We start from the raw sequence: 26,425 nt of genomic DNA on the forward strand, positions 1-26,425 counted from the left end.
GTATAGGGTATATATAGGTATATGTAAACCAGCATAAATATTTTTTAAGATTAATTAAAAATAATTTTACTTATTTATCTAAGAGAGCACATGCACGAGCTGGAGTAGGGGCAGAAGGAGAAGGAGAGAATCCCCAAGCAGACTCCTCGCCCAACATGCAGCCTGACATGAGGCTCAGTCCCATGACTGGAGACCATGACCTGAGCCGAAATCAAGAGCTGAACATTCAACTGACTGAGCTACTCAGGTGTCCCAATAAATAAATCTTTTCTTCTTCTTCTTTTTTTTTTAAAGATTTATTTATTTATCTGAGAGAGAGCACGTGCACCAGCAGGCAGAGAGGCAGAGGGAGAGGGAAAGAAGCATACTCCCTACTGACCATAAAGCCCAATGCGGGCTCACAACCCTGAGATAATGACCTGAGCCAAAATCAAGAGTCAGATGCTTAACTGACCGACTGAACCACTCAGGCATCCCAGACTCTAAATAAATCTTAAAAAAAAAAAAAAAAAAAAAAAAAAAAACAAAAAAAGAAGAAAAAGAATTACCCTACAACCCAGCAATTACACTACCAGGTATTTATCCAAAGGGTACACACACAGATTCAAAGGGGCACATGCATCCCAATGCTTATAGCAGCAATGTCCACAATAGCCAAAATATGGAAAGAGCCCAAAAGTCCATCAACAGATGAATGGATAAAGAAGATGTACTCGCCCATCAAAAAGAATGAAATCTTGCCATTTGCAGCAACATGGATGGAACTAGAGAGTATTATGTTAAGTGAAATAAGTCAGAAAGACGAGTATCATATGATTTCACTCATATGTGGAATTTAAGAAACAAAACAGATGAACATAGGGGACGGGAAGGAAAAATACAATTAAGATAAAATCAGAGAGGGAGACAAACCATAAGAGACTCTTAAGAACAGGAAACAAACAGTGTTGCTAGAGGAGAAGTGGATGGAGGGATGGGGTAACTGGGTGAGGGGCATTAAGGAGGGCACATGAGGTAATGAGCACAGGGTGTTATATGCAACTGATAAGTCACTCAACTCTACCTCTGAAACTAGTAATATGCTATATGTTCATTTATTTTAAATAAATAACAAAAACAAAATTTAAAATTTAAAAATTAAAAAAATATATGGCCAGTATGATCTCAGGTCTAAGATGTCTGTATGTGTAATATGGACACCTCCTCATGAACACAGAAAATGGTAGAAGACTTCACTCTGAGTGGTAGGAACAAGAGATTTTTCTTTCTCCCTTTTCTACAACACACATTTATATATCATTATTATAATGAGGAAAAAAAACCCCTTTTATATAAAGATTTATTAAGCCGCTTTACATCCAGGGAAATTGAAGCTCCAGAGACCAAGTCACGCTTTCTGATCTGATTTCCCGCCCTACACAACGCTGACGGGCAAGACTGTCTGGAACAAAGAGTCACACATCTGTTTTTCTTTTTTTTTTTTCATCTGTTTTTTTTCATCTGTTTTTCTATAGGCTGATCAGCTACTAAATGGTCTGCTTCCTACAGATAAATGTGCTCAGATAAAATCCTGTTTTCCCAGTAAAATCTCTTTACTCCCCTGGTGAATAAGCCTGTTAAATATTTCTCTGCCAGATACAGCAAATACCCAGCTTGCTGCACTGATTCAAGGCACCTCTTGTCAAAACTAATCCACGTAAAACATTCCAGTGACCACTGGAACAAGGGCAACCACTACAGGGTTTGGACATTCAGAAGATCAAATGTGAAGGTGCACAAGGACTGCACTCCGCAAAGTGCCACTCTTCTTTTTCTAATGGGCAGACCAGCAACTGGCTTGCTGGAGCATTACAAAGATGACACGGAAAACTTCTGCAAACAACAACGAGCTCTGTGGACCTGAGCCAGGATTTTTAAGAGTATGACCGCCTCTGATATCAGAAGGCCACCCTGAGAACAAGCCATGACCTAAAGAAAAGGGGGCCGGGAGAAAATGAAGGGAGCACAAGGAAGGTGCAGGTAATGAGCAGGTCTGCCCAGATTCAAGGGAAAACGGCACAGAGCCACCTCTCAGAGGGACCAGTGGCATAGCGTTTGTGACCATATCTAATCTAGATGCCTGGGGCTTGTGGGTCAGAGAGGAGCAAGTTGGAAAGGACCCACCAGAGACTGTGAGTGCTTAGACCAGTGAGTACAGTGAAGCGTTCCTATGCAAGTTACCAAGCCAGGCCTTAAGAGACTGGCAGTTTCCACTTCCTGTTTCTTGGAATACCCAATCCTGGAACCCAGCTAACTGTGCCGTGAGGAAATTCAAGCAGCCCAGGGGAAGGTCTAAATGGAGAGGAACCAAGGACCCTGACCAACAGCCCCGGCTAAGCTCCCTGCCCAGAGGCAGCACCAACTTGTCAGCCAGGAATAAGCCATTTTAGAAGTGGACCCTCCAGACCCAGATGAGCCACTCTGTTAGTGCCATGTGAAGCAGATACGAGGTTTCCAGATGAGCTTTGATCCCCTGAATTCCTGGCCACAAAACTGTGAGCAAACAAACTGGGAATTCTAAACCACTAACTTTTGGTGGTTTAAACACACCAAGAGATCACCAGAACACTGTGTCTTCAGATGTCTAAAGGCAAAAGAGACATAAAAACTACCATCACAAAGTACCAATCTTGGGATATTTTTAGTTCATTTACAAGCCATACCTCGAGGGGTAGAATGCTTGCTGTAGGACAACTATGGCCAAGAGCCAAATGTGGCCTACCACCTGTTTCTGTACAGCCTATGACCTAAAAATGGTTTTTTCATTTTCAAATGATTGAGAGAAAATAAGATGAAAAGATTATCTCTTGACACGTGAAAATTATATGAAATTCAAATTTTAGTTCTAGCGTTCATAGGTAAAGTTCTATTGGAACATGCTCACGCCCATTCATTTACACATTATCTATGGCTACTGTTGTGCTACAATGGCAGGGCTGAGGAGTTTCAACAGAAACCACACGGCCAGCAAAGCCTAAACTATTTACTATCTGGCCCTCTAAGAAAAATAATTGACCTCTGCTCTAGATGTTCCTAACCTGAGGAGTGCAGCCTATCTATCTTGTGGCCACTGTGCAAACTCACTCAGGATCCAGGGGAAATTCCAAGGACCCACAACCCCAGACAAAGGGATGGTGCTTCCTGACACAAAAGCTTCCTATTTCACCTGATTTCCATCTTGGGCCAGCCAAGACACTCTTTTGTCACGTGGGTCTCAGATCCCCTTGTTCTCTGGATTGCTTCCCCAAAGGAGATGGGGCAAGGCTGAAGTCTGGATGCTAATACTCGTCCTTAAGTGATCAAACACACTAGTAAACATACAACACCAAATGAGAGCAAAACTCCTAAATTTACTTATACCATATTTTATAAAAATAGGTTCAAATCATTTCAAAGTTCTGTATTTCTTGGGTTTAATACCATGGTTAATGAAAGAAGACCTTTTCCTGAACATAAGCCCTTCCATCAAATCCTAACGCAATGACCATGAAATTTTCCAAACCACAGATGTAAAGGCTTTTTAATGATAACACCTTCAAAAACAGGAGAAAGAATAAAAGTTTAGGAAGCTATTCAGACATATCTGGGGACCCTCTTGCGAGAATCAGTGGTTGTCCCTCTCTTATGGTAACTGCACAGGTCCTGGAAGAACGGAGCTCAGAATGCTGGAACTTAGAATGGAAAGCTAAAAAAAAAAAAAAACCAAAAAACAAAAAACAACTAAAACCAAAATGCAGATGAGACTTCTTCCTCATTTACTTAAGCTTTACATCCATCTCACCTTGATGAGTTCTCCATTGGAGGCAACTGAATCCGCTGGAATGGTCACTCGAAACGAGCGCCCAACGACAGCCGTACCATCAGGAATGCCCACCACTGTGGGAACAGCCTCGTGAAGGTCTGAGAGCACTGAATGCATGGACGCCTCGAGCTGGTTCTCCCAGTCTCTGCCAGCCTCTGAAGGCCAATGGGACTGAGCCACAGTCACAGAGAGCAGAAGGAGAAAGGTCCTCCTCCAGAGAGGGAGCGGCAGCGAAAGGCCCGCAGACATCCTCATCCCGGCTTGGGTCTGCTCAAGCCAACAGTCTCACTAAGAAAGGAGGCAAGTGACCTGGTCCCAGAGCTGGGTCCTCACCCTCTGCACACCTGCTCCATCCCAGGGCCTGAAAAAGAAGAGAGCAGACTCAGACTTTAGCAAACCCCATAATTTCCAAGTTGTACACAGGCAGTTACTACCCCCTAAGTGTTGACAAAACATCTACCCTGAGTTGGATCAAGTCTCACCCTATGCTGTCCAGGACAGAGGAACCAGCTACATGTGGCCACCGAGCACTGGAAATGTGGCTGGCCCATTAAGGGTAAAATATACATTAAATTTTGAAAAGTTAGCAAAAAAAAAGGAATGTAAGATATCTCCTTAATACTTTTAAAATACCGATTACATATTGAAATGATATTCTTTTGGATATAAAATATATTATGAAATAAAATATTAAGTAAATAATACACATTAACAAATGATAAAGAAATGCTTAAGAAAACACGGGACCGAAATTAATACCTCCTTCTTATTTTTATTTTTTCACATGCCTACCAGAAAATACTAATGTGTGGCTCACATTATATTGCTGTTGGGCAGTGCTGCTCTAGACCTAACTCCCAGTATACAGCAAACACAGCAGTCATGAAGACACAATCAGACGAATCTAGAATGTGGGACCTTCTACAAGATAACTGGCCTGGTCTGCCCAAATGCTGACACCCCTAAACACAGGGGGGCTGTTCCAGATTTAGAAACGGCCACCAGATGTATTGTGTGCATCTTGACTGGATCTGGATTTACTTAAAGCAAAAAACTTAAAAACTTTAAGAAACAAAAAAACACAGAAGAAGCCCAGCTCCAAAAGAAATAATTGGGCCTCTGGGCAGGAGATTGGATTTATTGTTAATTTTCTCAGGTGAGATGATAGTAGTGTGGTTGTGTAAGAGACTGTCCCTAATTTTGAAGGATTTAGGGATGAAGGAGCAAAATTCTCTGCATTTTATTTTGAAATGTTTCAAGGGGAAAAATGTTTTTTGTATATATAGAGATCAAGCAATATGGCTAATATAACACTTATTAAGTCTTAAAACAATGTTTTTGGGGTGCCTGGGTGGCTTGGTTAAGCATCAGTTAAGTGTCCCACTCTTGATTTTGGCACAGGTCATGATCTCAGGGTTGTGAAACTGAGCCCCGCATCGATCTGGCTCTGCACTGAGCACAGAGCCTGCTTAAGATTCTCTTTTTCCTTCTACCTCTGCCTCTCCCCCACTAAAAACAATGCTTTTGTAGAGACTAAAAAACCAAGCATCTGCACGGAGAAGGACAGCAGCTGTGTATTCCTCACATTCCAAGCACTAATCACGGACTTATTTATTAAACCCGTATTTACAAACTCAGTGCCAGTGAACAAAACTTATTTGGCCTCTCTTGCTCCCCATCCCCAAAAGAGAGATTAGAACCCTGCACCTTGTCCCTCAGTCTCCTGACCTGCTTCAGCAGGTAGCTCAGAACACTTGCCCTAAGGCTGACAGCCACACTGAAGCATGCCTGTCCCCAAGATGACCAGAGCAATTTCCCATTCTAGAAAAGAAAGCCCTGCCCTAAGCCAACCTGCTGAGGGGCCACATGATATTTTTTGACTGGGGTATGCAAAGTAAATGATACTGCTAAAAAAACAAAAAACAAAAAAAAAAGGTTACTGAAGTGGGCAACGTACTATAAAGTCAATGCAAATCCAAGCCAATTCCAACAGGGCTGGGGTTGGGGTTTTTCTGGCTATTGATTTTGCCATTCCTGTTCCTACTTTGTTTTTGAACTAAAATTCATGAGACAGCCAAAGCCCAAGTAAAATAATTTTGAAGTCCGGGAGTCCTAGCTTACCAAAGACTTATCATAAAGGTATTTAAAGCAACATTACAGCAGCAGAGTAGAAGTGGATTGTGGAAGCAGACAGAGCGCCCAAAATCAGCTTGCAAAGGAGCTGTTCAAAGGCACCAGGACCAATGGCCATTTATGCAGGAAATCAAGTACAGTTAGGGTCCTCCCTCACTTCTCCATTATAAATAAGATAAGTCCTGGGTGGATTAGCTATACAAATGCAAAAAGCTGGACTTATAAAAAAAATTTTTAAAGATTTTTGTTTATTTGTTAGAGAGAAAGAGAAGGAGCACAAGCAGGGGGAAGGGCAGAGGGAAAGCAGGCTTTCCTCTGAGCAGGGAGCCCAATGCGAAACTTGAGATCATGACCTGCCGTAAGCAGCTGCTTAACTATTAAGCCACCCAGGTGCCGCTGATTTATAAGTATTTTTCTATGAAAATAACTTAATTTTTTTAAGGTTTTATTTATTTATTTGACAGAGATCACAGGTAGGCAGAGAGGCAGGCAGAGAGAGAGGAAGGGAAGCAGGCTCCCTGCTGAGCAGAGACCCCCCCCCCCCCAATGTAGGGCTCAATCCCAGGACTCTGGGATCATGACCTGAGCCGAAGGCAGAGGCTTCAACCCACTGAGCCACCCGGGTGCCCCTGAAAATAACTTTATAAACAGCAGTTATATCTAGCCCTAGTTTGTTTGTTTTTTTTTAATTTTACTTATTTATTTGACACAGAGAGAGAGAGAGTATAAACAGGGGCAGTGGCAGAGGCAGAGGGAGAAGCAGGTGCTGGACTGGATCCTGGGATCATGACCTGAGCTGAGGGCAGACACTTAACTGACTGAGCCACCCAGGAGTCCCAAAATCTTAGAATACAGTAGAATGTCAGGATAAGAAAGGATTTCATTTAACGAGAATCAAAAAATAAAGCATAAAAGAAAAAAAAACAACTGGACTTCCACCTCTAAGCAGATGAGGTAGACCTATTTTTCCCCTAGTTTCCCACTAAACAGGACAAAAAATTCCAGACATCACATATAAACATGAGACTCTAAAAAGTCAAGAGAAGAAGGCAGACCAGTGAGACACCTCAAAACTCAAGGAAAGACAAAGTGGTGAGTTCCCTGGGTTTTCTTTTTGCCTCAAACATCCTAGATTTGGAGCTGAAGATGCTGGCAACCCAGAAATGCCAACAGATGACACAAAAGAGAGTCCCAACAAAAGTCTGCTCTCTTTAGCCAAAGGAGCAGGAAGGGGGTAGCCTAGCAAGACAGAAAACATTTAGACAATAACAGCTCTATTCTAGCCAAACACCACAGAAAGAACTATGGCCCCACTCCCACCCATGCCGGCAAAGGCCAAATGGAGAGCCTCAGACTTCCACCCTCGTGAGGCTGTAACAAGGCTCCCTAATCCCCACTGGGGTGGTATCAGAGAAGGCCAAGTAGGGAGCTAGGACTTTCACCTCCACTGTCCAGTAACAACGTACCACCTGGCCTACTCTTCTAGTCCCTTGGTGTCAGTGGAAGCCAAACCTAGACTCTATGCCCATCCAAGCAGTAACGAGGCATTTTTCCCACTACCTGTGGGGCTGGTTGTCAGAGAAGAAACTAGTGTCAGAACATTCACCACTGCTCATTGACAAAGAGGGCTAGGGAATGAGAATTCTTACCCCTACCCAGCAGTTAACAAGGACTTCACCAGGCTTCAGGTGTCAAAAAAGCCTGAGTGGGGCAAACAAACAAAAAAAATCGGACTCTTAAATAGAACCGGTAGTTGCCAAAGCGGAAGTGGGTGGGAGGGATGGGTGAAATAGATAAAGGTGATTCAGAGGTACAAACATGGGGCCCCCTGGGTGGCTCAGCCCGTTAAGCCTCCAACTTTTTTTTTTTTTTAAAGATTTTATTTATTTATTTGACAGAGATCACAAGTAGGCAGAGAGGCAGGCAGAGAGAGAGGGCGAAGCAGGCTCCCCAATGAGCAGAGAGCCGGACGCAGGGCTCGACCCCAGGACCTTGAGATCATGATCTGAGCCGAAGGCAGAGAGGCCCAACCCACTGAGCCACTCAGGTGCCCCAAGCCTCCAACTCCTGACTTCAGCTTAGGTCATGATCTCAGGGACCTGAGATCAAGCCCCGAAATGGGGTTCGACCCTCAGCAGGAAGTCTGCTTCTCTCCTTCTCCCTCTGCCCCTGCCCCTCGACTTGCACTGCTCTTTCTCTCTCAAATAAATAAGTAAATCTTTAAGAAAAAAAAAGAGGTACAAACTTCTAGTTATAAAACAAGTCATGGAGATAAAATGTACAGCAGAGGTAATAGTCAATAATACTGTAATAGTGTTTGGTGACAGATGGTGACTACGCTTATCATGGTGAGCACAGAGGAATGTATAGAGCTGTTCAATCACTATGTTGTCTGCCTGAAACTAACAGAATACTGTATGTTAATTATACTTCAATTAAAAAAAAAAAAAAGGCTGAGTAAGGAACCTGGACTTCTACCTCCACTTCCCAATAATCAGGGAGGGAATACCTCCCTCATCTGTCCCCTGCCAGAGTATTAGAAAAAGCCAGGAAAAACAATCAGTCTCAGAACAAAAGACAAAACTGCTCAGGTTTCAATCAAGTACCACTCATCAGGGGCACCTAGGTGGCTCAGTTGGTAAGGCATCCGACTCTTGGTTTCAGATCAGGTCATGATCTCAGGGTTGTGGGACTGAGCCCCACATCAGGCTCTGTGCTGGGCATGGAGCCTGCTTGGGATTCTCTCTACCTGTCCCTCCACACCCCCCCCACTCCCCCACCCTTTCTTTCCCTCTCCAAAAACAAAAAAACACACTCATACCATAAACCAGGAAGATCTCAAACTGAATTTAAAGAAGACAATCAATAGATGACAATACCGAGATGACAAGGATAGGTGGAAAGTAAAAGAAGAGAAAAAGAGGGGCGTCTGGGTGGCTCAGTTGTTAAGAGTCTGCCCTCAGCTCAGGTCATGATGCCAGGATCCTGGGATCAAGCCCTGCATCGGGCTCCCTGCTCAGCCCAAAGCCTGCTTCTCCCTCTCCCCCTGCTTGTGCTGCTTGTGTTTCCGCTCTCGCTGTCTCTCTCTGTCAAATAAATAAAATCTTAAAAAAAAAAAAAAGAACAGAAAAAGATATAACATGCACACATTAATTTAGAGAAAGCAAGAAAGGCTCTATCAATATCAGATAGAATAGACTTCAGAGCAAAGACAATTACCAGAGACAGAGGGAAATGATATAATGATAAAAGGCTCAAGCTACCAAGAATAACAACCCTAAATGTACACACACCAAACAACAAAGTTATAAAATTTGTGAAGTGAAAACTGACAGAACTGAAAAGAAAAATTAACAAATCCACAATTTTAGGCAGAAACTTCAACAGCACACTCTGAACAACTGAGAGCAACTAGAAAGAAAATTAGCAAGGTTACAAAAGAATTCAAAAGTACCATCGACCAACATGATCTAATCAACATTAACAGCAGAACATACATTCTTTTCAAATGTCCATGGAACATAAATACAGATAAACCATATCTAGAGCCATAAATCAAACGCTAAAAAACTTAAAAGAAATAACACTGAATGTGTTCTCTAACCACAATGGAATCAAATTAGAAATCAGTAACAGAAGGATAATAGGAGGGGCACCTGGGCAGCTCGGTCGTTAAGCCTCTGCCCGTGGGCTCAGGTCATGGGTCCTGGGATTGAGCCCTGCATTGGGTCTCCTGCTCAGTGGGGAGTCTGCTTCTCCCTGTCCCCTTCCTCCCTGCTCATGCGCTCTCTCTCTCAAATAAATAAATAAAATCTTAAAAAATTAAAAAAAATTAAATTTATATGGAAAGGCAAAGAAACTACAATAGCCAAAAAACAATTTTGAAAAAGAAGAAAAAGAGGGATTATTCTACCTAATATCAAAACTTAGCAAGCTACAATAATCAAGACTGTATTAGTGGAGAGACAAACATATAAATCAATGGAACAGAACTGGGAATCCAGAAATATTTTTTTAAGATTTATTTATTTATTTGAGAGAGAGCGTTTTAAGCAGACTCTGTGCTGAACACTGCGGGGCTCGATTCCATGACCCTGAGATCCCAACCCGAGCCAAAACCAACAGCTGGACATTTAACCCACTGAGCCACCCAGACACCCCTAGAATCCAGAAATAGATTTAAACAAGAATGCCCAACTTATTTTTGAAAAAAATACAAAAGCAATTCAATGGGGAAAAATAGCTTCTTCAACCAATAGTGCAACCAAGATGTCCTTCAGTGGATGAATGGTTAAACAAACTGTAGTACATCCATACCGTGAACTACTAATGAGCAATAAAAAGAAATAGAACTATTGATATACTAGACAAAGTGAACGAATCTCAAGGGAATTATGGTGAGTGTAAAATGCTAATCCTAGAAGTTTACATACTATATTTGTATACATACCTTACATATATGTATTACATATATTTTTATAATATTCTTGAAGTAACAAAATTATGGAAATGGAGAATAGATTAGTGGTTGCCAGGGGCCAAAGAGGCAGTTGGGGCATCAAAAAAGTAGGTATAGCTCTAAAAGGGGCACAGGAGGGGCACCTAGGTGGCCCAGTGGGTTAAAGCCTCTGCCTTCAGCTCGGGTCATGATCCCGGGGTCCTGGGATGGAGCCCCACATCGGGGGGGGGTGTCTCTGCTCAGCAGGGAGCCTGTTTCCCCGGCTCTCCCTCTGCCTCCTCTCTGCCTACTTGCGATCTGTCTGTCAAATAAATAAAATCTTTTAAAAAAATAAATAAATAAATGGGGCACAGGAAAAGATGGGTTCACAAAGGTCTCCAAATTTATAACTGCTTTATCTCCTAAAATAGGATATTACAAAAATACAAAAGAACAGGAGTGCCTGGGTGGCTCAGTCAGTTTAGCTCCAGTCATGATCTCAGGGTCATGGGATCAAGCCCTGCATCTGGCTCCCCACTCAGTGCCATGCACTCTCTCTAAAAAATAAATAAATCTTAAACAACAACAACAGAACATTAAGGTATGACAAAGCTGAGTAGCAGGTACTAAGGTTATATGTAATGTTAGTCTATGTTCTCTGCTAAAGACTTGAAACACCGTGAAGGTAAAGGGCTGTCATCTCAAACTAATAAAAATCCTAAAACAGTAAGTCCTGCTCCGTGTCTTCTTCACCACCTTCTGAGGACTGGAAAGCCCTGTCCTCATTCGTGTGTCTGGCAAATCCTGAATGGCATCCAGATCTCAGCCTCTGGGGCTACTGCCCTGCCCCAACCCTACCCCACCAATCAACTCCATTTCTGTCTACCCCTACCCTCCTGGGGGCCCATTTCACTCAAGTTTACATACTCCTAGTTTCTAGTTTCTAGGACAGCACTTGCTCCCTAAAGGCTCAGGAAGAAAAAAAAAAAAACCACATGAAGCTGCTCCACAAAGATATGAAAAGGGATTTGAGATTTATCTACCTTAGAAAGTCAATGAAGGTATTGGCATGATCCCATCCTCTCATCAGTGCTAGATAAATACTAGGTATAACACTGTCCTTCCTGTTTCCACTACCTTGTTCTACCCTAAGGCCATAGGTAACCAGGTAGTTCTCATGGGATTTCAGACCCATTTTCCAAAAGGGACTTCTCCTGCCAGCCATCTGGCTGTATCACTTTTTCCCAGCGCAGACTTGCCAAACGTGTTAAATGCCACACTTCCTCAAGGGGACACCAAATGACCAGGGACTTCGAGGCTGGGGTCCTGTGAGCATCAGCTCCCAAGAACCACTTAACTCCCTGTGACCGCTGCAGGGTCCTCCACCAGGAAAGGTAAAGGAAACACCCTGACTCCTCAACACACAGGTTCATCGTACTCTCGGTAGAGGTCTTCTCCTCAGATTCCTATCAAGTTCCCCAAGTTAAAGGTTTTTCTTTGAATTCGTGTGTGTGTCTATGTTTGTATCTCCCAGTTTCCTGTCTGTGCCTTCATACCCCTTTTATAGCTTATTTTATTTATCACTTAATTTTTAGAACTAAGTCTTCTGTTTTATACTATTTTTTTTAAGGATTTTATTTATTTGAAAGAGAGTGACAGCACAAGGAGGGGGAGCAGTAGGCAGAGGGAGAGGGAGAAGCAGTCTCCCTGAGCAAAGCCTGATGCCTCTGCAGGGCTCCATCCCAGCACGCCAGGATCATGACCAGAGCCAAAGGCAGACACTTAAGGACAGAGCCACCCAGGCGCCCATTTTATACTATTCTAAATTGTAACCTGACAGTTTATTGTTGCACAGTGCTTCTCTTAATGGCCTTTTCTTTTTTATACATTGTAACTCTTATTTAGTTAAGTGCTCAGCTCAACCAACACCCCACAAGACTGGAAGCTTGGGGGGACAGGGGGACATTTGTCACAATCGGTAATGTATACCAAGCACACACACAGTTCCAGACACACACCTAATGAATTAATGGGGAGGATACAGAACTTGTTTTTTTTTTTTTTAGCTTCTTCCTGTGTCCTTACTCTTTAATTTACTTATTTTACTACTTCTTAGATCCACTTGATCTTTTACTTTTCTAATCTGATTCTCCATTTTAAAATTCTCGGCTTAGGGGCCCCTGGGTGGCTCAGTCTGTTGGGCATCTGCCTTCAGCTCGGGTCATGATCTTGGGGTCCTGAGATCCAGCCCCATGTGGGGTTCCTGGCTTAGAGGGGAGTCTGCTTCTCCCTCTCCCTCTGCAGCTCCTCCTGCTTGTGCTCTCTCATTCTCTGTCAAATAAATGAATAAAAATCTTTAAAAAAAAATTCTCAGCTTATTTGAAAACAGCAACAGTTTGAGACACACCCTGTCCTACCAAGAACATAAGCTCAGTCTGCTATCTGCGGACACATGACGACATGGGGTATCTGTTTCATGGGTATGACTAAGTGCCTCTGCATTTAGCAAGCAGGCGATGTCCAGGGCACAACTCCAACTGCTATATGTCGGTTTTCCATGCCCTGGGGAGAAAAGATCTTTTGGAAACTTGGCAAAAAGCAGCCTGTGTCTTTCTGATGCTGGCTTCCTATAAGCAAGGGTCATATCTCCCCATGCAAGGAACTTGGCAGGCTGCATTCAAACGCCCAAACTAGGACATCCCATTGGAAGGTTTTTACATAGTCTCTTACTCAAACACTTGGTCATTCAGAGATGGAAGCACTCCAGAGATCCGCCTCCTCCTTTTTTCAGGGAACAAGGCTCTGAGAGAGGTAACATTCGACCATGGTCACACAGCCTGTGGCCAGAACACGGTGAAGGTGCTCAGGAACCGGAGAAAGACTCGGGCAGAATCAAACAGTCTTCCTGACACAGCCACTCATTTTAATACTGCATATGTGCACTCATACCTTCTAGAAGACCAGGAAGTGCTCGGGGCAGCCCAACATGTTACGTCTCAGCTGAACTCACCACTATCTGGCTAACAGAAGCTGCCAAAGATGATCTATCAAAGAACGCGTAGTGGAATGGGTAACTCGTTCCCTCTGTACCAGTACCCAGTCAGTGCCTGCCACTAAGTCTGAGTTCAGTGCTGCCCTTGATCCCAGTGCAATACAACTCTGTGAAGAGGGTCCTTTCCAGCGCCTTAGTGAAGCCCCTGGCTCTCTAAACACATGTTCGACAGCCATGACAAAGTGTGAAAAGTGGACAAAGCTGCCAGGCGGCAGTTCCACCCCTTAGTTCTAGACATTCCACCCCAGGGGGGCAGAGAAACCTTAAAAGTGTTAGAGCCTGCAAAGCCTGGACACAGCACAGCCCTTTGGGACACTGCTATCCCAGAGCAGCCACTCGGGCTGCCCTCTCCTTCTTCTCTTGGTAAAAGCCTGCACTCCTGCCCCAAGAGCCAGGGAAGAGAGCCCCACGGTACCCTAGGTACCCATCACACCCCTCCCTGGGCCAGGTGAACATTCAGCACCTGAGAGCACCACTGAGGCAGCACTTCCATGGTGCTGGCTATGGGCAAGAAGAATATCTGAGCAGGGGAACCCCCCCACCCGGCTCCTGGGATATGGGCCCCCAAGAGTGAAAGGACATCTGGGGTAGGAAGCCCAGGGAGCCCAAGACCCCAAGACATTTCAGGTAAGTGTCCTCACTCATAGGAACCCGATTTAGTTGGGGTCGGAGCTGGCAATCCCCTGAATCTCCCAACGGCCTCGCCGATGCTTTCTTTCTCCAACTGTGACCCTGAGGACTATCCAGTGATAGACAGACAGACAGACACACACACACACACACACACACCAAGTTTTCAGCAATGCCAAAAAGGTAGTGTCCTTTATAAACCAAATACTTAATATCCGTCCTGGAGGTAATTGTATTTTAAGTTTACCAAGTCAGGGGACACAACTAAGGAATTTCAAAAGTATTATATATGACAGGCAAGAATCCCAAACTTCCGGGGGCCCAGTTCAGCAGGAAAGAAAGAATCCTTCCGGCCCTTCCTGTCACCAATACTAATCCCCAGCTATATGTGACTAAAGTACATGCCTTGTTTGAGGGTGGGGGGTTGGAGGGGGAACATATGCCCATGAGGCACAAGGCCTTGCAACCCTACTCTGTCTAGACAATCTCAGATCCCTGGGAACTAGAAGATTCGACTGGAAGCCCAGCTCCAGGAAAGCAGATCTCTTCTGCTCAGCCTGCCTTTCCAGAGCTGATGAGTGCCCCATGCACACAGGAAGCTCAGTCAATAAATGCTTTCCACGCAATAAATGCAAGAACAAATGTGTACATGGCACCAACTCAATTCATAGTAAACTTAATGTTTCCTCATATGCAGAAAAGCCCACAGGGAATGAAACTAAGACATCTTAACTAAAATGCTAGAAGAACAGCTCCCTACTAGTTTTTGCTTTCCAAGAATGAAAGAAAAGTTGTGAGAGTCAATCCCTTACTAACTATACAAAATGTGGCTGAGGCCGAGGCAGCCCTCACCCCCAACCACTCCCAGGAACTGCTCCTCTCCAATAGCTAGGTTACCTAGAAACTGTACTTAAACTCTCAAACTGCTTCTTTTCGCCATAGTAATTAAAACATTTAAGGAAGGGGCGCCTGGATGGCTCAGTGGGTTAAAGCCTCTGCCTTCGGTTCAGGTCATGATCCCAGGGTCCTAGGATCGAGCCCCGCATCGGGCTCTCTGCTCGGCGGGGAGCCTGCTTCCCCCTCTCTCTCTCTGCCTGCCTCTCTGCCTACTTGTAATATCTCTCTCTCTGTCAAATAAATAAAAATAAAAAAAATATTTTAAATTAAAAAAAAAACCATTTAAGGAAAATGGGACTATCTTTTTAAACCAAACAAATAATAGAAGTCCATGTCTCTGTTTCAAATGGTTCTGAAAAAGTTAAAAGCAAAACCAACTGAAACAACCACTTTAAGTTCCATCTAACAAAAATGCTCTTGTCCCGGGGGTACCTGGGTGGCTCAACTGGTTGGCCGTTTGACTCCTGGTTTGAGCTCATGATCTCAGGGTCGTGAAGCTGAGTTCCCCATTCAGCTCCTCGCTGGGTGTGAAGCTTAAGGCTCTCTCTGCGCCTCTCCCTCTCTCTCCCCCCACTACACTCATGCACATGCTTTCTCTCTTTCTCAAAAAAATAAATAAAATAAAATCTTTGTCCAGACACTCAAAAGTTAAAATTAACTGTTAAATATCAGTCTAACATTAATATAAAAATTCTGGAGGGTTAACCAGTTTAAAACTGCTCAAACGGATGGCCAACAGGATGTACTCCCACAATGGAAAACAATAGTGTGAAGTCACTGTTTATTTGGGCTCCAAATACCATAAAGACAGACAGCTTTCTCTGCTTTGAGTTAAAAACGGGCCTTTTTCCCTCTTTAGCATCAGATGAGACAAGTGTTGAACAAAGTCACTGGTGAAGATTCAAGGTGTTCCCTCAAAAGTGCTCACGGCTCCGGAGGCAGCTGAGAACCCCCTGACACAAGGCAAGCCCCTGCCTGGCCAGTGCGCTGTGGGATACCACCAGAGGTGTGGGGCAGACCCCCAGAGACACCACCAGGGAGCTGGAGAACCCACCAAAGGAGTCTAGGGTTACATATACAGCAAGACACTTGAAGTAAAAATATGTGGAAGAAAAAAATTACCTCTGCGAAGCAAGCACTACATAATCATCTATTAGAAAAGCTGCTTCGAACTTTTCTCACTCAGAAAACTCTTGCAAATTTTCACTTATCACAGATACCAAAAGCAGAGGTGCAGGAAGGGCAATGGTTTCTGCTGATGGTGGTTTGGTTTTTTTCAACAAACACAGGAAGGAAGCAAAGCTTTAATACCTGGGTACAAACTCACTCAGGTACAAACATGTCCTAGAGGAAGAGAAGCAAAAGGCTCAAAATCCCAGGGCTGCAGGCAATTCTCCACTGGACCGTGGTTTTTCATCTGGGTCTATTTTTCACATGTTCTGTGACAAAACTCACCGAGAAACAGTTCATTCTACACTCCACTGACCTCAGTATGCCCCTTGCTGTTAAACATTACTCAGTACTAAACTGCAAACTTAAAAATCATTAACATGTAAAAATCTGTTAGATGTTTTTTTTTTACCACAACTAAAAAAAAAAAAAAAAACTTTAATGGGTAACATGGTAAATTTTATTATGCATTTTAACCACAATTATAAATTAATATTTTTTTAAAAACACATTACTTGGGGCACCTGGGTGGCTCTGTCAGTTAAGCATATGCCTTCCACTCAGGTCATGATCCCAGGGTCCTGGGATAGAGCCCTGCATCAGGCTCCCTGCTTAGCAGGGAACCTGCTTCTCCCTCTCCCTCTGCCTGCTGATCCTGCCCCCTTGTGTGCATATGCACACGCTCTCTCTCTCTGTCAAATAAAAAAAATCTTTAAAAACACACACACACACACACACACACACACACACGTTACTCAGAGTCATACTAATCAGACTTCAGAAAAAACATTCATGAGGCTTAAGTCTAGTCTGAATCATCAATGCCCAGGTAGGGCCCTGAGAACAGAAAAGGGTAAACTGAGCCCAAAGACAAGGACCATCTGGCTGCAGCAGCTGGAGTGAGAGGTGGAGTAGGGCGGGGAGTAAATGTGAGAGGTCGGGGGCCAGACTCAGCAGAATCCAAGTGAGAATGAATTACCACATCTGCGTACCCCTGTGGCATCCAAGAACCCAATTACAGCAAATTACAATTATCTCAAGACAGCCCAACAATAATTACACTTCAGTGCATATTTACCGACTACCTACCCTGTGCTAGGTGTGACACTTCATCTGCTATGCATGCAGCCTTCCCGCATTTCATACGAAAATATTCAATTAAGATTTGCACATATTACTAAGTCATAAAGCACAAGAGATAATAAAACTAAAGTACTTATAAATCGGCAAATTTACAAACACAGAGTAGGTGCTTACTGGAAACTAAAATGTTTCCCTCTGACTACCCAGACTTGCCCTGGCTATCCGAAACCCCTCCATCTCAGCACAGAGGTAAAGCCAGACTAGTTTTGAGGGCAGGATGGTCAATGTCTGTCTGCATCAAGGCCAGATGCCAAGGGCTACCCAGAGAGGAAAGGAGGCAGAAGAGGTCCACTGTTGGAGTCTCGGCCACATGTCCCCTGCTGCCCTCTCCCCCAGGATATGCTTAGCACCAAGCAGGCACTTGGCAGACGGCAGAGTGTACGGAATCAGTTTCCACTAAATCCCTGAAATGATTCCCTAAGCACAAAAGCAGTCATCACACCTGATTTCACAGGTTAAAAGTTAAAAGCTGAGTTTCCTGATATATATTTTTTTCCATTATGCTATAAAAGATTACAAATAAGTGCCATCACTCAAAACTAATAGGCTAATCTGACTTCAATGAACTAAGTTGAGAAAAAGCGTGCTGACTGCTGGCCTTCCTGACCTAACTGGCTAATCAGACTCCAAAACAGAGGAGTGAGGGGAAGCAGGGGAGTGGCCCCAGCGCTCTCCGCTCCCTAGTCAGGTCTCTCCTTACCCCAGCCCTCGGCCCTGCCAGCAGCCTCACAACACAGACGCCACAGAGGGGTGTCCTCGCTCTGGTGAATGGGGGTTCTTGCACCTTCACCGGAAGGCTGCCACTGCACCCCATGTTTATCCAGGCACATACTTCAACCTTCAGTATTTAACAGTGTGATCTACTTTGGCTACATTCTTGTTTTGGGCCACATTCTTAAGGTTCGACCATCGAGAATATTTCAACCATGCCAGAAGCTGCCAGACCAACAAACCTTGTTTATAAAAGGACAAGACACAACTAGTACCCACTCCGTTTGCTCAGGCTTTCTTGCTGGCTGAATTCCTTCCCTCCCACGTACGGCTCTAATTGGCCCTTCTACCCACCTCAGCCTTGCAACAACTATAAAATCTAAATCATTACAAACTTCTCCAGTAGGTTTTAGAGGTATGCTTCTGAAGGCTGTGGAGAAACAGCCAAAAGATGGCCTTGCAAACTCTTGGAACTCCTGTTCTGCACAGCCACGGCTGAGCTGTTGTCAGGCAGTGAGGAGGAGGCAAGACCAATGCAGAGCAGGACAAGGTCGCCTGACGCACTGACCTCACAATCAGGCTTCCCTAGAGTGGCACCTGAGAGCACCAGCTCCCAGTGAACTGGCAAAGGCAAAACTCCTGGGCCGAGTCCTGCCAGCTCCTGCATTGCTAGCCTTTCCCAGAAGAGGATGCTGGGTTGCTCCTCAAGGAGATTCAGAGAATCTAAATCTCGTTTCTCCTCAGATTTAGGGAAATGTGTCCAGTTTGGGCACCTTCACACCAGGTATGCTGGATTTCCTCCCATCTGATCAAGAGTGCAGATCCGGAGCGCTCAGTCAGCTGGGCAGCCAACTCATTATTCCCACATGGGTCATGAGCTGCAACCCCACATTAGGTGAGCAGATCACATTTTACACACACACAGAGTGAGTACACAGGCACCTTGCCCTTCCCAGTCTCCACAGAGTTATCTGCACTGGGAAGTTGACTACTTAAAGGACCTCTTCTGTAAGCAGAAAATTTACCTTTGAACTCTCACTGTATACCAGTCCAGTGAATCTTGAAGTTCTGGGGTCTTTCTTTCTTTCTTTTTTTTCTTTTTACCTTAAAACTGTGTCTTAAGAATAGACCTAATTAAGAGTCAAGGACCTCCTCTTTGCATTCTTTCATGCACGGATCAAGAGACACTATCAGGGATTTCATGGCAACACAGACCTCCTAACAGGCCAGCCAACCCCTCTCAGAGCCATGGGGATAGTCACTTGCCCTACCTGCTGAGAACTTGCGTGGTAAGAGGAAAGACCAGGAATGTAGAGGTCACAGGCGAGAGAGAGAGAAGAGAGAGAGAGAGAACACAAACGAGAGCTCTGATTCTATCTCCTCAGACTAACTGCCCTGAGGAGCTTGACTGATAAAACAGAATCTGGCCTTTGTCCCCCCACTAGTCCCTCCACCTCAGTTATCTCTTGATAAGATTTCTTTTTTTTTTTTTTAAAGATTTTTTATTTATTCATTTGTCAGAGAGAGTGAGCACAGGCAGACAGAGAGGCAGGCAGAAGCAGAGGGAGAAGCAGGCTCCCCGCTGAGCAAGGAGCCCGATTCGGGACTCGATCCCAAGACCCCTGGACCATGACCCGAGAGGAAGGCAGCCGCCCAACCAACTGAGCCACCCAGGCGTCCCTCTTGATAAGATTTCTGAAGCGAGAGTGGGAAATGCGAAGATAAAACAGTCAAAGCAGCAACCCGCAGGGAATGGGGGAGAGTGCCCCCCACACCTGAGCCGAACCGTTCATCCTGAGGCAGTTCAGACAGGCCGCATTTCTTACCTGGTTGAGAAAACGACCACAAAAACCATAGCCCTCACTCTCTCTGCTGATGCCTCTGCAGGAACCCTTCAGGATCTCACTGACTGTTAAAAACCAATTTAAGTGTCCCACCCAGCAACCTGCCCTCAGAAAGGCAGAGGGAGCAAACAGGAAGCCACAGGTTCCTTAGAGAGGATTTTCATCCCAAGGGAGAGAGAGGCCCTCCAGTCCTCTGCTGGCCTCAGATCATTAACCACGTTCAACCAATGCTTAAAGGAAAATCCAGATTTCCTTAGCACAAAGAACTAAAAATACCACGAATTCACCAGTTACCAGTTTATTTATGCAGAGAGCTAGAGTTTTGTCTTTTTAAAAAAATAATCAAGCGGGACACCTGGGTGGCTCAGTTGGTTCAGCGGCTGCCTTCAGCTTGGGTCATGATCCCAGCGTCCTGGGATCGAGTCCCATATCGGGATCCTTGCTCGGAAGGGAGCCTGCTTCTCTCTCTGTCTCTGTCTGCCACTCTGCCTGTGCTTGCTCTCGCTCTCTGACAAATAAATAAAATCTTTAAAAAAAAAAAAATCAAGCTCTCATAATCCACAGACACCTCAAAAAGTCACTCAGGCTCTCTACATGCACAAAGGCTAAGAAAGCAGGAAGTCACCCTGCATGCTCTTGACACCAGAGTTTTCACCTCTCAAACCCCAAGGGTTAGTGAAGCTGCAAATTGGAGCAGAGGTTTCTGGGAGGGTAACACTATAAAGTAAGCAACTATAGGTAATTCACAGAAGGCTAATTTAAAGTCTGCAAATCCACTTTTTTGACTACCTGTAATGCACCCAGGGATCTCCGCTATCTTTTGCCTTTACAGACTAACTACTTAGTATTGAATTTGTCACTGCCCGTGGAGCTAAGGGAGTGAGTGACAAGGTTCACCTCTGTGACTCACTAAGCACCTCGCACAGGACCAGTGTACGCTTGTCTGGTACTGGTTACTTCCCTGTGGCTCTGCTCCCGCTGGATGGCACCACAATGCGGACAACACGGAAGGCGGCGCCTGGATACCAAGACCTGCAGATGGCCAGTGCAAAGCACTTAGGGCCTCAACACAGTGGCCTTTAAAGAAATCATTTCCAAAACACTCTGGAGACTGAACATGTTCTAACTGCATCTACCCCTCGACAGGAAAGAAGCAGTCCTGCCCAACAGAACCTCAGGTGTGACTGTCCTCTGGGTATGGAGCAGGCAAGAGATCAGTGACTATCCAAGGTCCCAGCACTCCAGAGAACAGAGCAATAGAGGCTGTAATGGAACAACAGCGATTTTTTTGGCCAACAGAATTTTTTTTTTTTTAAGATTTTATTTATTTATTTGACAGAGAGAGATCACAAGTAGGCAGAGAGGCAGGCAGAGAGAGAGAGAGGGAAGCAGGCTCCCTGCTGAGCAGAGAGCCTGATGTGGGACTCGATCCCAGGACCCTGAGATCATGACCTGAGCCGAAGGCAGCGGCTTAACCCACTGAGCCACCCAGGCGCCCCCTGGCCAACAGAATTTTTTAAAAATTATTTTATAAATCTAAGTTCATTCTCAGAAGCCCCCCCCCTTTTTTTAAGATTTTATTTCTTTATTTGACAGACAGAGAATACAAGTAGGCAGAGAGGCAGGCAGAGAGTGAGGAGGAAGCAGGCTCCCTGCTGAGCAGAGAGCCTGATGCGGGGCTCGATCCCAGGACGCTGAGATCATGACCTGAGCTGAAGGCAGAGGCTTTAACCCACTGAGCCACCCAGGCACCCCTCAGAAGCCCTTTTTTTCTAGGCAAACACAGAATAAAATAACACCAACTACAACAATGATCGATAGCATGGACACATATAATTTGGACAAATGGCAAATTAAATAACAATACTTGGTATCTGTTTTGCTCTTTAGATGAAAGACACCGGATTAATATTACAGAAACACGTACTCTTTGCTTTCGCAATAATTACTTTTCTTTCTCCATAAGCACCTTGCTCTAACAAGAACATACACGATAGGAATATGTTCTTGATAATTTTTATTCAACAAATTTGGACCACCTACTCAGTATCAGATACTGTCCTACCTTCCCCTACCTGCTCTTTAATTCCAACCCCATTCCATTTGTGTTTCAATCTCTCCACAAATGAAGAACAATATAAAATGAAAATGCTTACTTCTTACTTAGAAGATTAAAATCTCAAAAAAAAAATTATATGAGCTTCTCTTGTTTCCTAATAAAAACTTGCCCCACTAGACTGAGTGTCCACTGAGGGCCAGAACAGGCCCTAATTCACCTGGGTCCTGGGCTCAGACTGGTTCAATGGGAGACAAATAGCAAAGCTTGGACAGAGTGGAGGAGAATATAGGTCAGCAGCAACCAGGGAACACCAAGGCCTCAGAGTATGGCCTCTACTTCCTAGACCAATTGGGAAGGAAAGGGACAGAAGGATCCAGGCAGATGCCTACTTTCGCTCAGTCTTCTGTGGGAGATGGGCCCACTGTCGCCACCCAATGATGTGAGTCAAGACCCAGCCTTCCCATCAAGTTGAAAAATAGGTTAAAGACCTGAGAGAGTGTGCACTGGATCCTTACCCCCTTCCCACCTCCTGGGTGCCTCCTGCCTCACCTGTCATCACGGACCCCTACCCCCAGCCTTGGCCAATGCCTTGTCCGTGACTCCTTGCTCACACCTGGCCTCTGGTCACTCTGCTCGGGGCTCCTCTCCACCACAAGCTGGGACACTGCATCATTGCCCAGCACTGACATGTCTACTGAAACTTCAGGTTCTCTACTTACCTTCAGGACTGGGCTCCAAGTCCTTTTCTCCCAAGGACTGCCCTTCTTTCAACACTCCAAGAGTGCTTTTCATCCTACCCAAGCATGTCCAACCCCTGCCACTCATTTAACGAGCCCACTCCATACCACGCCCTCCTGAACACAGAGCCACAGATGTTCCCACAGCACAATTATGCTCCACTTAACCCGGACTGCTCACTCCCACGGCAACCCAACCCTTCAATGGAACAGGTGTTCGACAAGCACAAATCAGTGTTTTACCTCAAACGTGGCACTCCACAGAAGTGAGTGCCTTCCCTTTGCTTTACTACTTCGCAAACAGCTAGACATCTCCAGGGTCAAGCGTGAGACTTCTCAGGAAGAGGGGAGCAGGAAGCACCCCTTTTTGCACTGGCCACCCAAGGCCAACCTAAGCTTGCTTCCTCAGGGACCTTATCCCCCTGGTTTTAACCTGCACTGAGCTGCCATAATGAGGAGGATCATGTTCTGGATGCAACCCCTTAAGACTGGCATGTAAATCCGCACCCTCACAGCAACCCTACAGAACATCTCCTTTATGACATGAAGAAAACAGAGATCCACAGCCAGTAAGAGGCAGAGCGGGCACCCGGAGCCCAGTTCACCAGATTACCTTGCCCAAGCCACAACTGCCATCACATGGCTCTTGCATTCCAGGCAGCTCATGACAGCCGCCTGTGGGATCAGGTCCACCCTCACTGCCTGGCACAAAAAGAAGTACTCATAAGCGTTCATTAAGTGGATTTTTTTTCTAGCTCCCTCTACCCTCCAGCTCCCAGTCCCCAAATGCTGCTTCCTCCGGAAAGCTGCCAAATGCAGCCATCCATTATCTAATGAGCCCTCCGACACGCCTTTCCTATTTCGTTAAATTCTCAGCTCTGATTTCCCCATGTAGTCGAATGATAACACAGGGAGGACACAGGTCAGCCCCATGTCCTCCCATGACACCGGCACCTGACTGGGGGAGAACTATGTCAAGACCACCTGAAACATAGGGTACATGTGCTCCACTGCCTCAAGGGACACTGCACCTTTAGTTCAAAGCCCTGACAACAGTCATGGGCACTGCCTGGGGAGCTGGATTTCAGGGTCCCTGGTATCAACAGCTGGAGATATCCTTCCTTTTTAGAGATCAGTTCAGTGGTTCTGATAATTTCCCTACCAATTAAGTAGCAATACATTCTTTTTGAGCAGGCAGGGCATTCATTCTTTTATGATGTTGCTATCATGTTCACTTGTTCCACTTAACAACAAAAATAAAAAACTGGACACCGTGAAACTCCTTTATTCAACTGCAACATGATTAAGCAACTAAATACAAAGTTAGTTTTAGCAGACTTTCAATAAATAAAAAGATGTAACATGCATCTGTATCTTGGTTTCTCAATACCATGTCAACTAAACGGCACCATGGCTCCTTGTGGAAATGGCTGGTCTCAGGCTGGGGTCAAGGAGGCTGGGATATCTAGTTGCATCAGAAAGTCAGGGAGTGCTCAAACAACGATGCGGACATGTCAAAAGAACACAGGAGGGACTCCCACTGCCAAACCGGGGACAACCTGGGCATCAAAACAATGACAAGAATCACAATGAGGGATGCCTGGGTGGCTCAGTGGGTTAAAGCCTCTGCCTTCGGCTCAGGTCATGATCTCAGGGTCCTGGGATCGAGCCCCTCATTGGACTCTCTGCTCGGTGGGAAGTTTGCTTCCTCCTCTCTCTCTGCCTGCCTCTCTGCCTACTTGTGATCTCTGTCAAATAAATAAACAAAATCTTTAAAAAAAAAAAAAGAATCACACTGAGTCAGCAATATGAACTAATAAACCAATAACCCAATGAATAAATAAATGGGAGAGACAAGAAAACTCTTCTTAGAATAAGATGACACCAAAACAGAAGGAATGATCTTAGAAGGACCAATAGATGCTAAAAGTAGGTCAGAGTTTAACGAAAAACAAGGTATCTACACAGTCTCAAAGTGTCCCCCCATAAACTACTCACTAATGGCAAGGGGAAAACAGCAACTTTAGAGTAAACTGGTGGGTACCTCCTTAACCAGTGCTGATCATTAGAACAAGGTGCATCTCAGGGCACCTGGGTGACTCAGTTGGTTGAGTGCCTGACTCTTGATTTTGGCTCGGGTCATGATCTCAGGGTCATGGTATCAAGCCCATGCCCTGCACTGGGCTTTACACTCAGTGCAGAGTCTGCTTGGGATTCTTATTCCCTCTCCCTCTGCCCCTGCCCATGCGCACGCACTCTCTCTCTCTCTCAAATAAATTTTAAAAATCTTTTAAGGGGGTGGGGGCGCACCTGGGTGGCTCAAGTCGGTTAAGCAAATGACTTGATTCCGGCTCAGGTCACGATCTCAGGGTCATTAAATGAAGCTCCGCATCAGACTCTGCACTCAGTGCCAAGTCTCTTTGTCCCCCCTCCCTTTCTGTTTTCTCCGCCCCTGCTTTCTCAAATAAATCCTTAAAAAAAAGGAATGTGGGGCATGGTCCACCTCCCCTCTCAGGACCTCAATTCTTCCCTGGCAGAGCAGAGATTCATCAACAGTTGTGAGGCAAAGTCAGCACATGAGCACTGTAAACTTGACAGCCTGTGTAACCTTAATCCCACCACTTACTTCACACCCCAGCACTCTGCCCACTAGCATTCCAGGGTCCAGGCACCAAACTCCCAGACTGCATGATTCAAAACACACTTCCCACTAGGCCTCCGAGCCCTCCAAGTTTATAAAGGGGAAATGGAGGTATTTTAAAAGCATTTCCTCCAAAAACACTATGAACACAAAATACACACAAAAAAAGGGCTTTGTTTGTTTTAAAAGTGACTTGGGTTATAATGGAAGAAAATGTCACACTGGGGCCTGAAATTACTACACTGGGCTATGTTTGCTTAAGATTAAAAATAGTTTCATCTTCCCTTCCCAGGAGTCCTCCCTCCTGAAAGAAAAAACCCTGACTAGACCATCACCAAGTTCAGAAGTCCCAGAGCAAATCTCAAGATCTACACAAGCTTAACCCAGTGTTTGTCAGCATCACATTCCCCACTAACAATTCCTGACCACAACCTGGAAGACACACAGCACGCCTCACAATGATGCCATCAGCTGTCTGGTCCTTACCTTTGGGTTTAATGCAATAAAAGTAATTCATATGGGGGCACCTGGGTGGCTCAGTCAGTTAAGCATCCAACTCTTGGTTTCGGCTCAGGTCATGATCTCATGGATAGCAGGATGGAGCCCTGCAATGGGCTCCACACTTGGAGGGGGGGTCCTCCTTGGGGATTCTCTCCCTCTGCCCCTCCCCTCTCTAAAAAAAAAAACAAGTAATTCATATGGAGGTAAAACAAATTCCAGTAATATAAAAGAGCACAAGTGAAAAGCAGGCTTCTTTCCCAGGCTCTCAGATGAGCAGGCTGGGTTTCTTCAGTAGCTGTCCACAAATGGCATATTTAATGTGTCTCTAAATCCATAAACAAGTACATTTCTCTTTAATTCATTCTTTTTTTTTTTTTTAAGTAGGTTCCATGCTGGACTTTTTTTTTAAGCTGTCCACAAATGAGACATTTACTGTGTCTCTAAATCCATAAACAAGCACATCTCTCTTGAATTCATTCTTTTTTTTTTTTAAGTAGGCTCCATGCAAGCCCAATGAGGGGCTTGAACTCAAGAGCCTGAGATCAAGACCTGAGCTAAGATCGAGTCAGATGCTTAACCGACTGAACCACCCTCTCTCTAATTCTTTTTTTTTTTTTAAGATTTTTTT

General features: G+C 44.9%; 1 protein-coding gene across 1 annotated transcript in view; it reads right to left on the reverse strand.

Annotated features, from left to right (window-relative positions):
- DAG1 (dystroglycan 1) overlaps window positions 1-26,425 on the reverse strand; it is a 65,576-nt gene that overhangs the window by 15,769 nt on the left and 23,382 nt on the right. The window contains exon 2 of the mRNA XM_080807552.1: window positions 3,821-4,202. Coding sequence (XP_080663678.1) covers window positions 3,821-4,096 — 276 coding nt within the window. The 5' untranslated portion in view covers window positions 4,097-4,202. The remainder of the gene's footprint in view (window positions 1-3,820; window positions 4,203-26,425) is intronic.

Source organism: Martes martes, assembly GCF_963455335.1.
Source record: "Martes martes genome assembly, chromosome: 1".
Taxonomy (NCBI): domain Eukaryota; kingdom Metazoa; phylum Chordata; class Mammalia; order Carnivora; family Mustelidae; genus Martes; species Martes martes.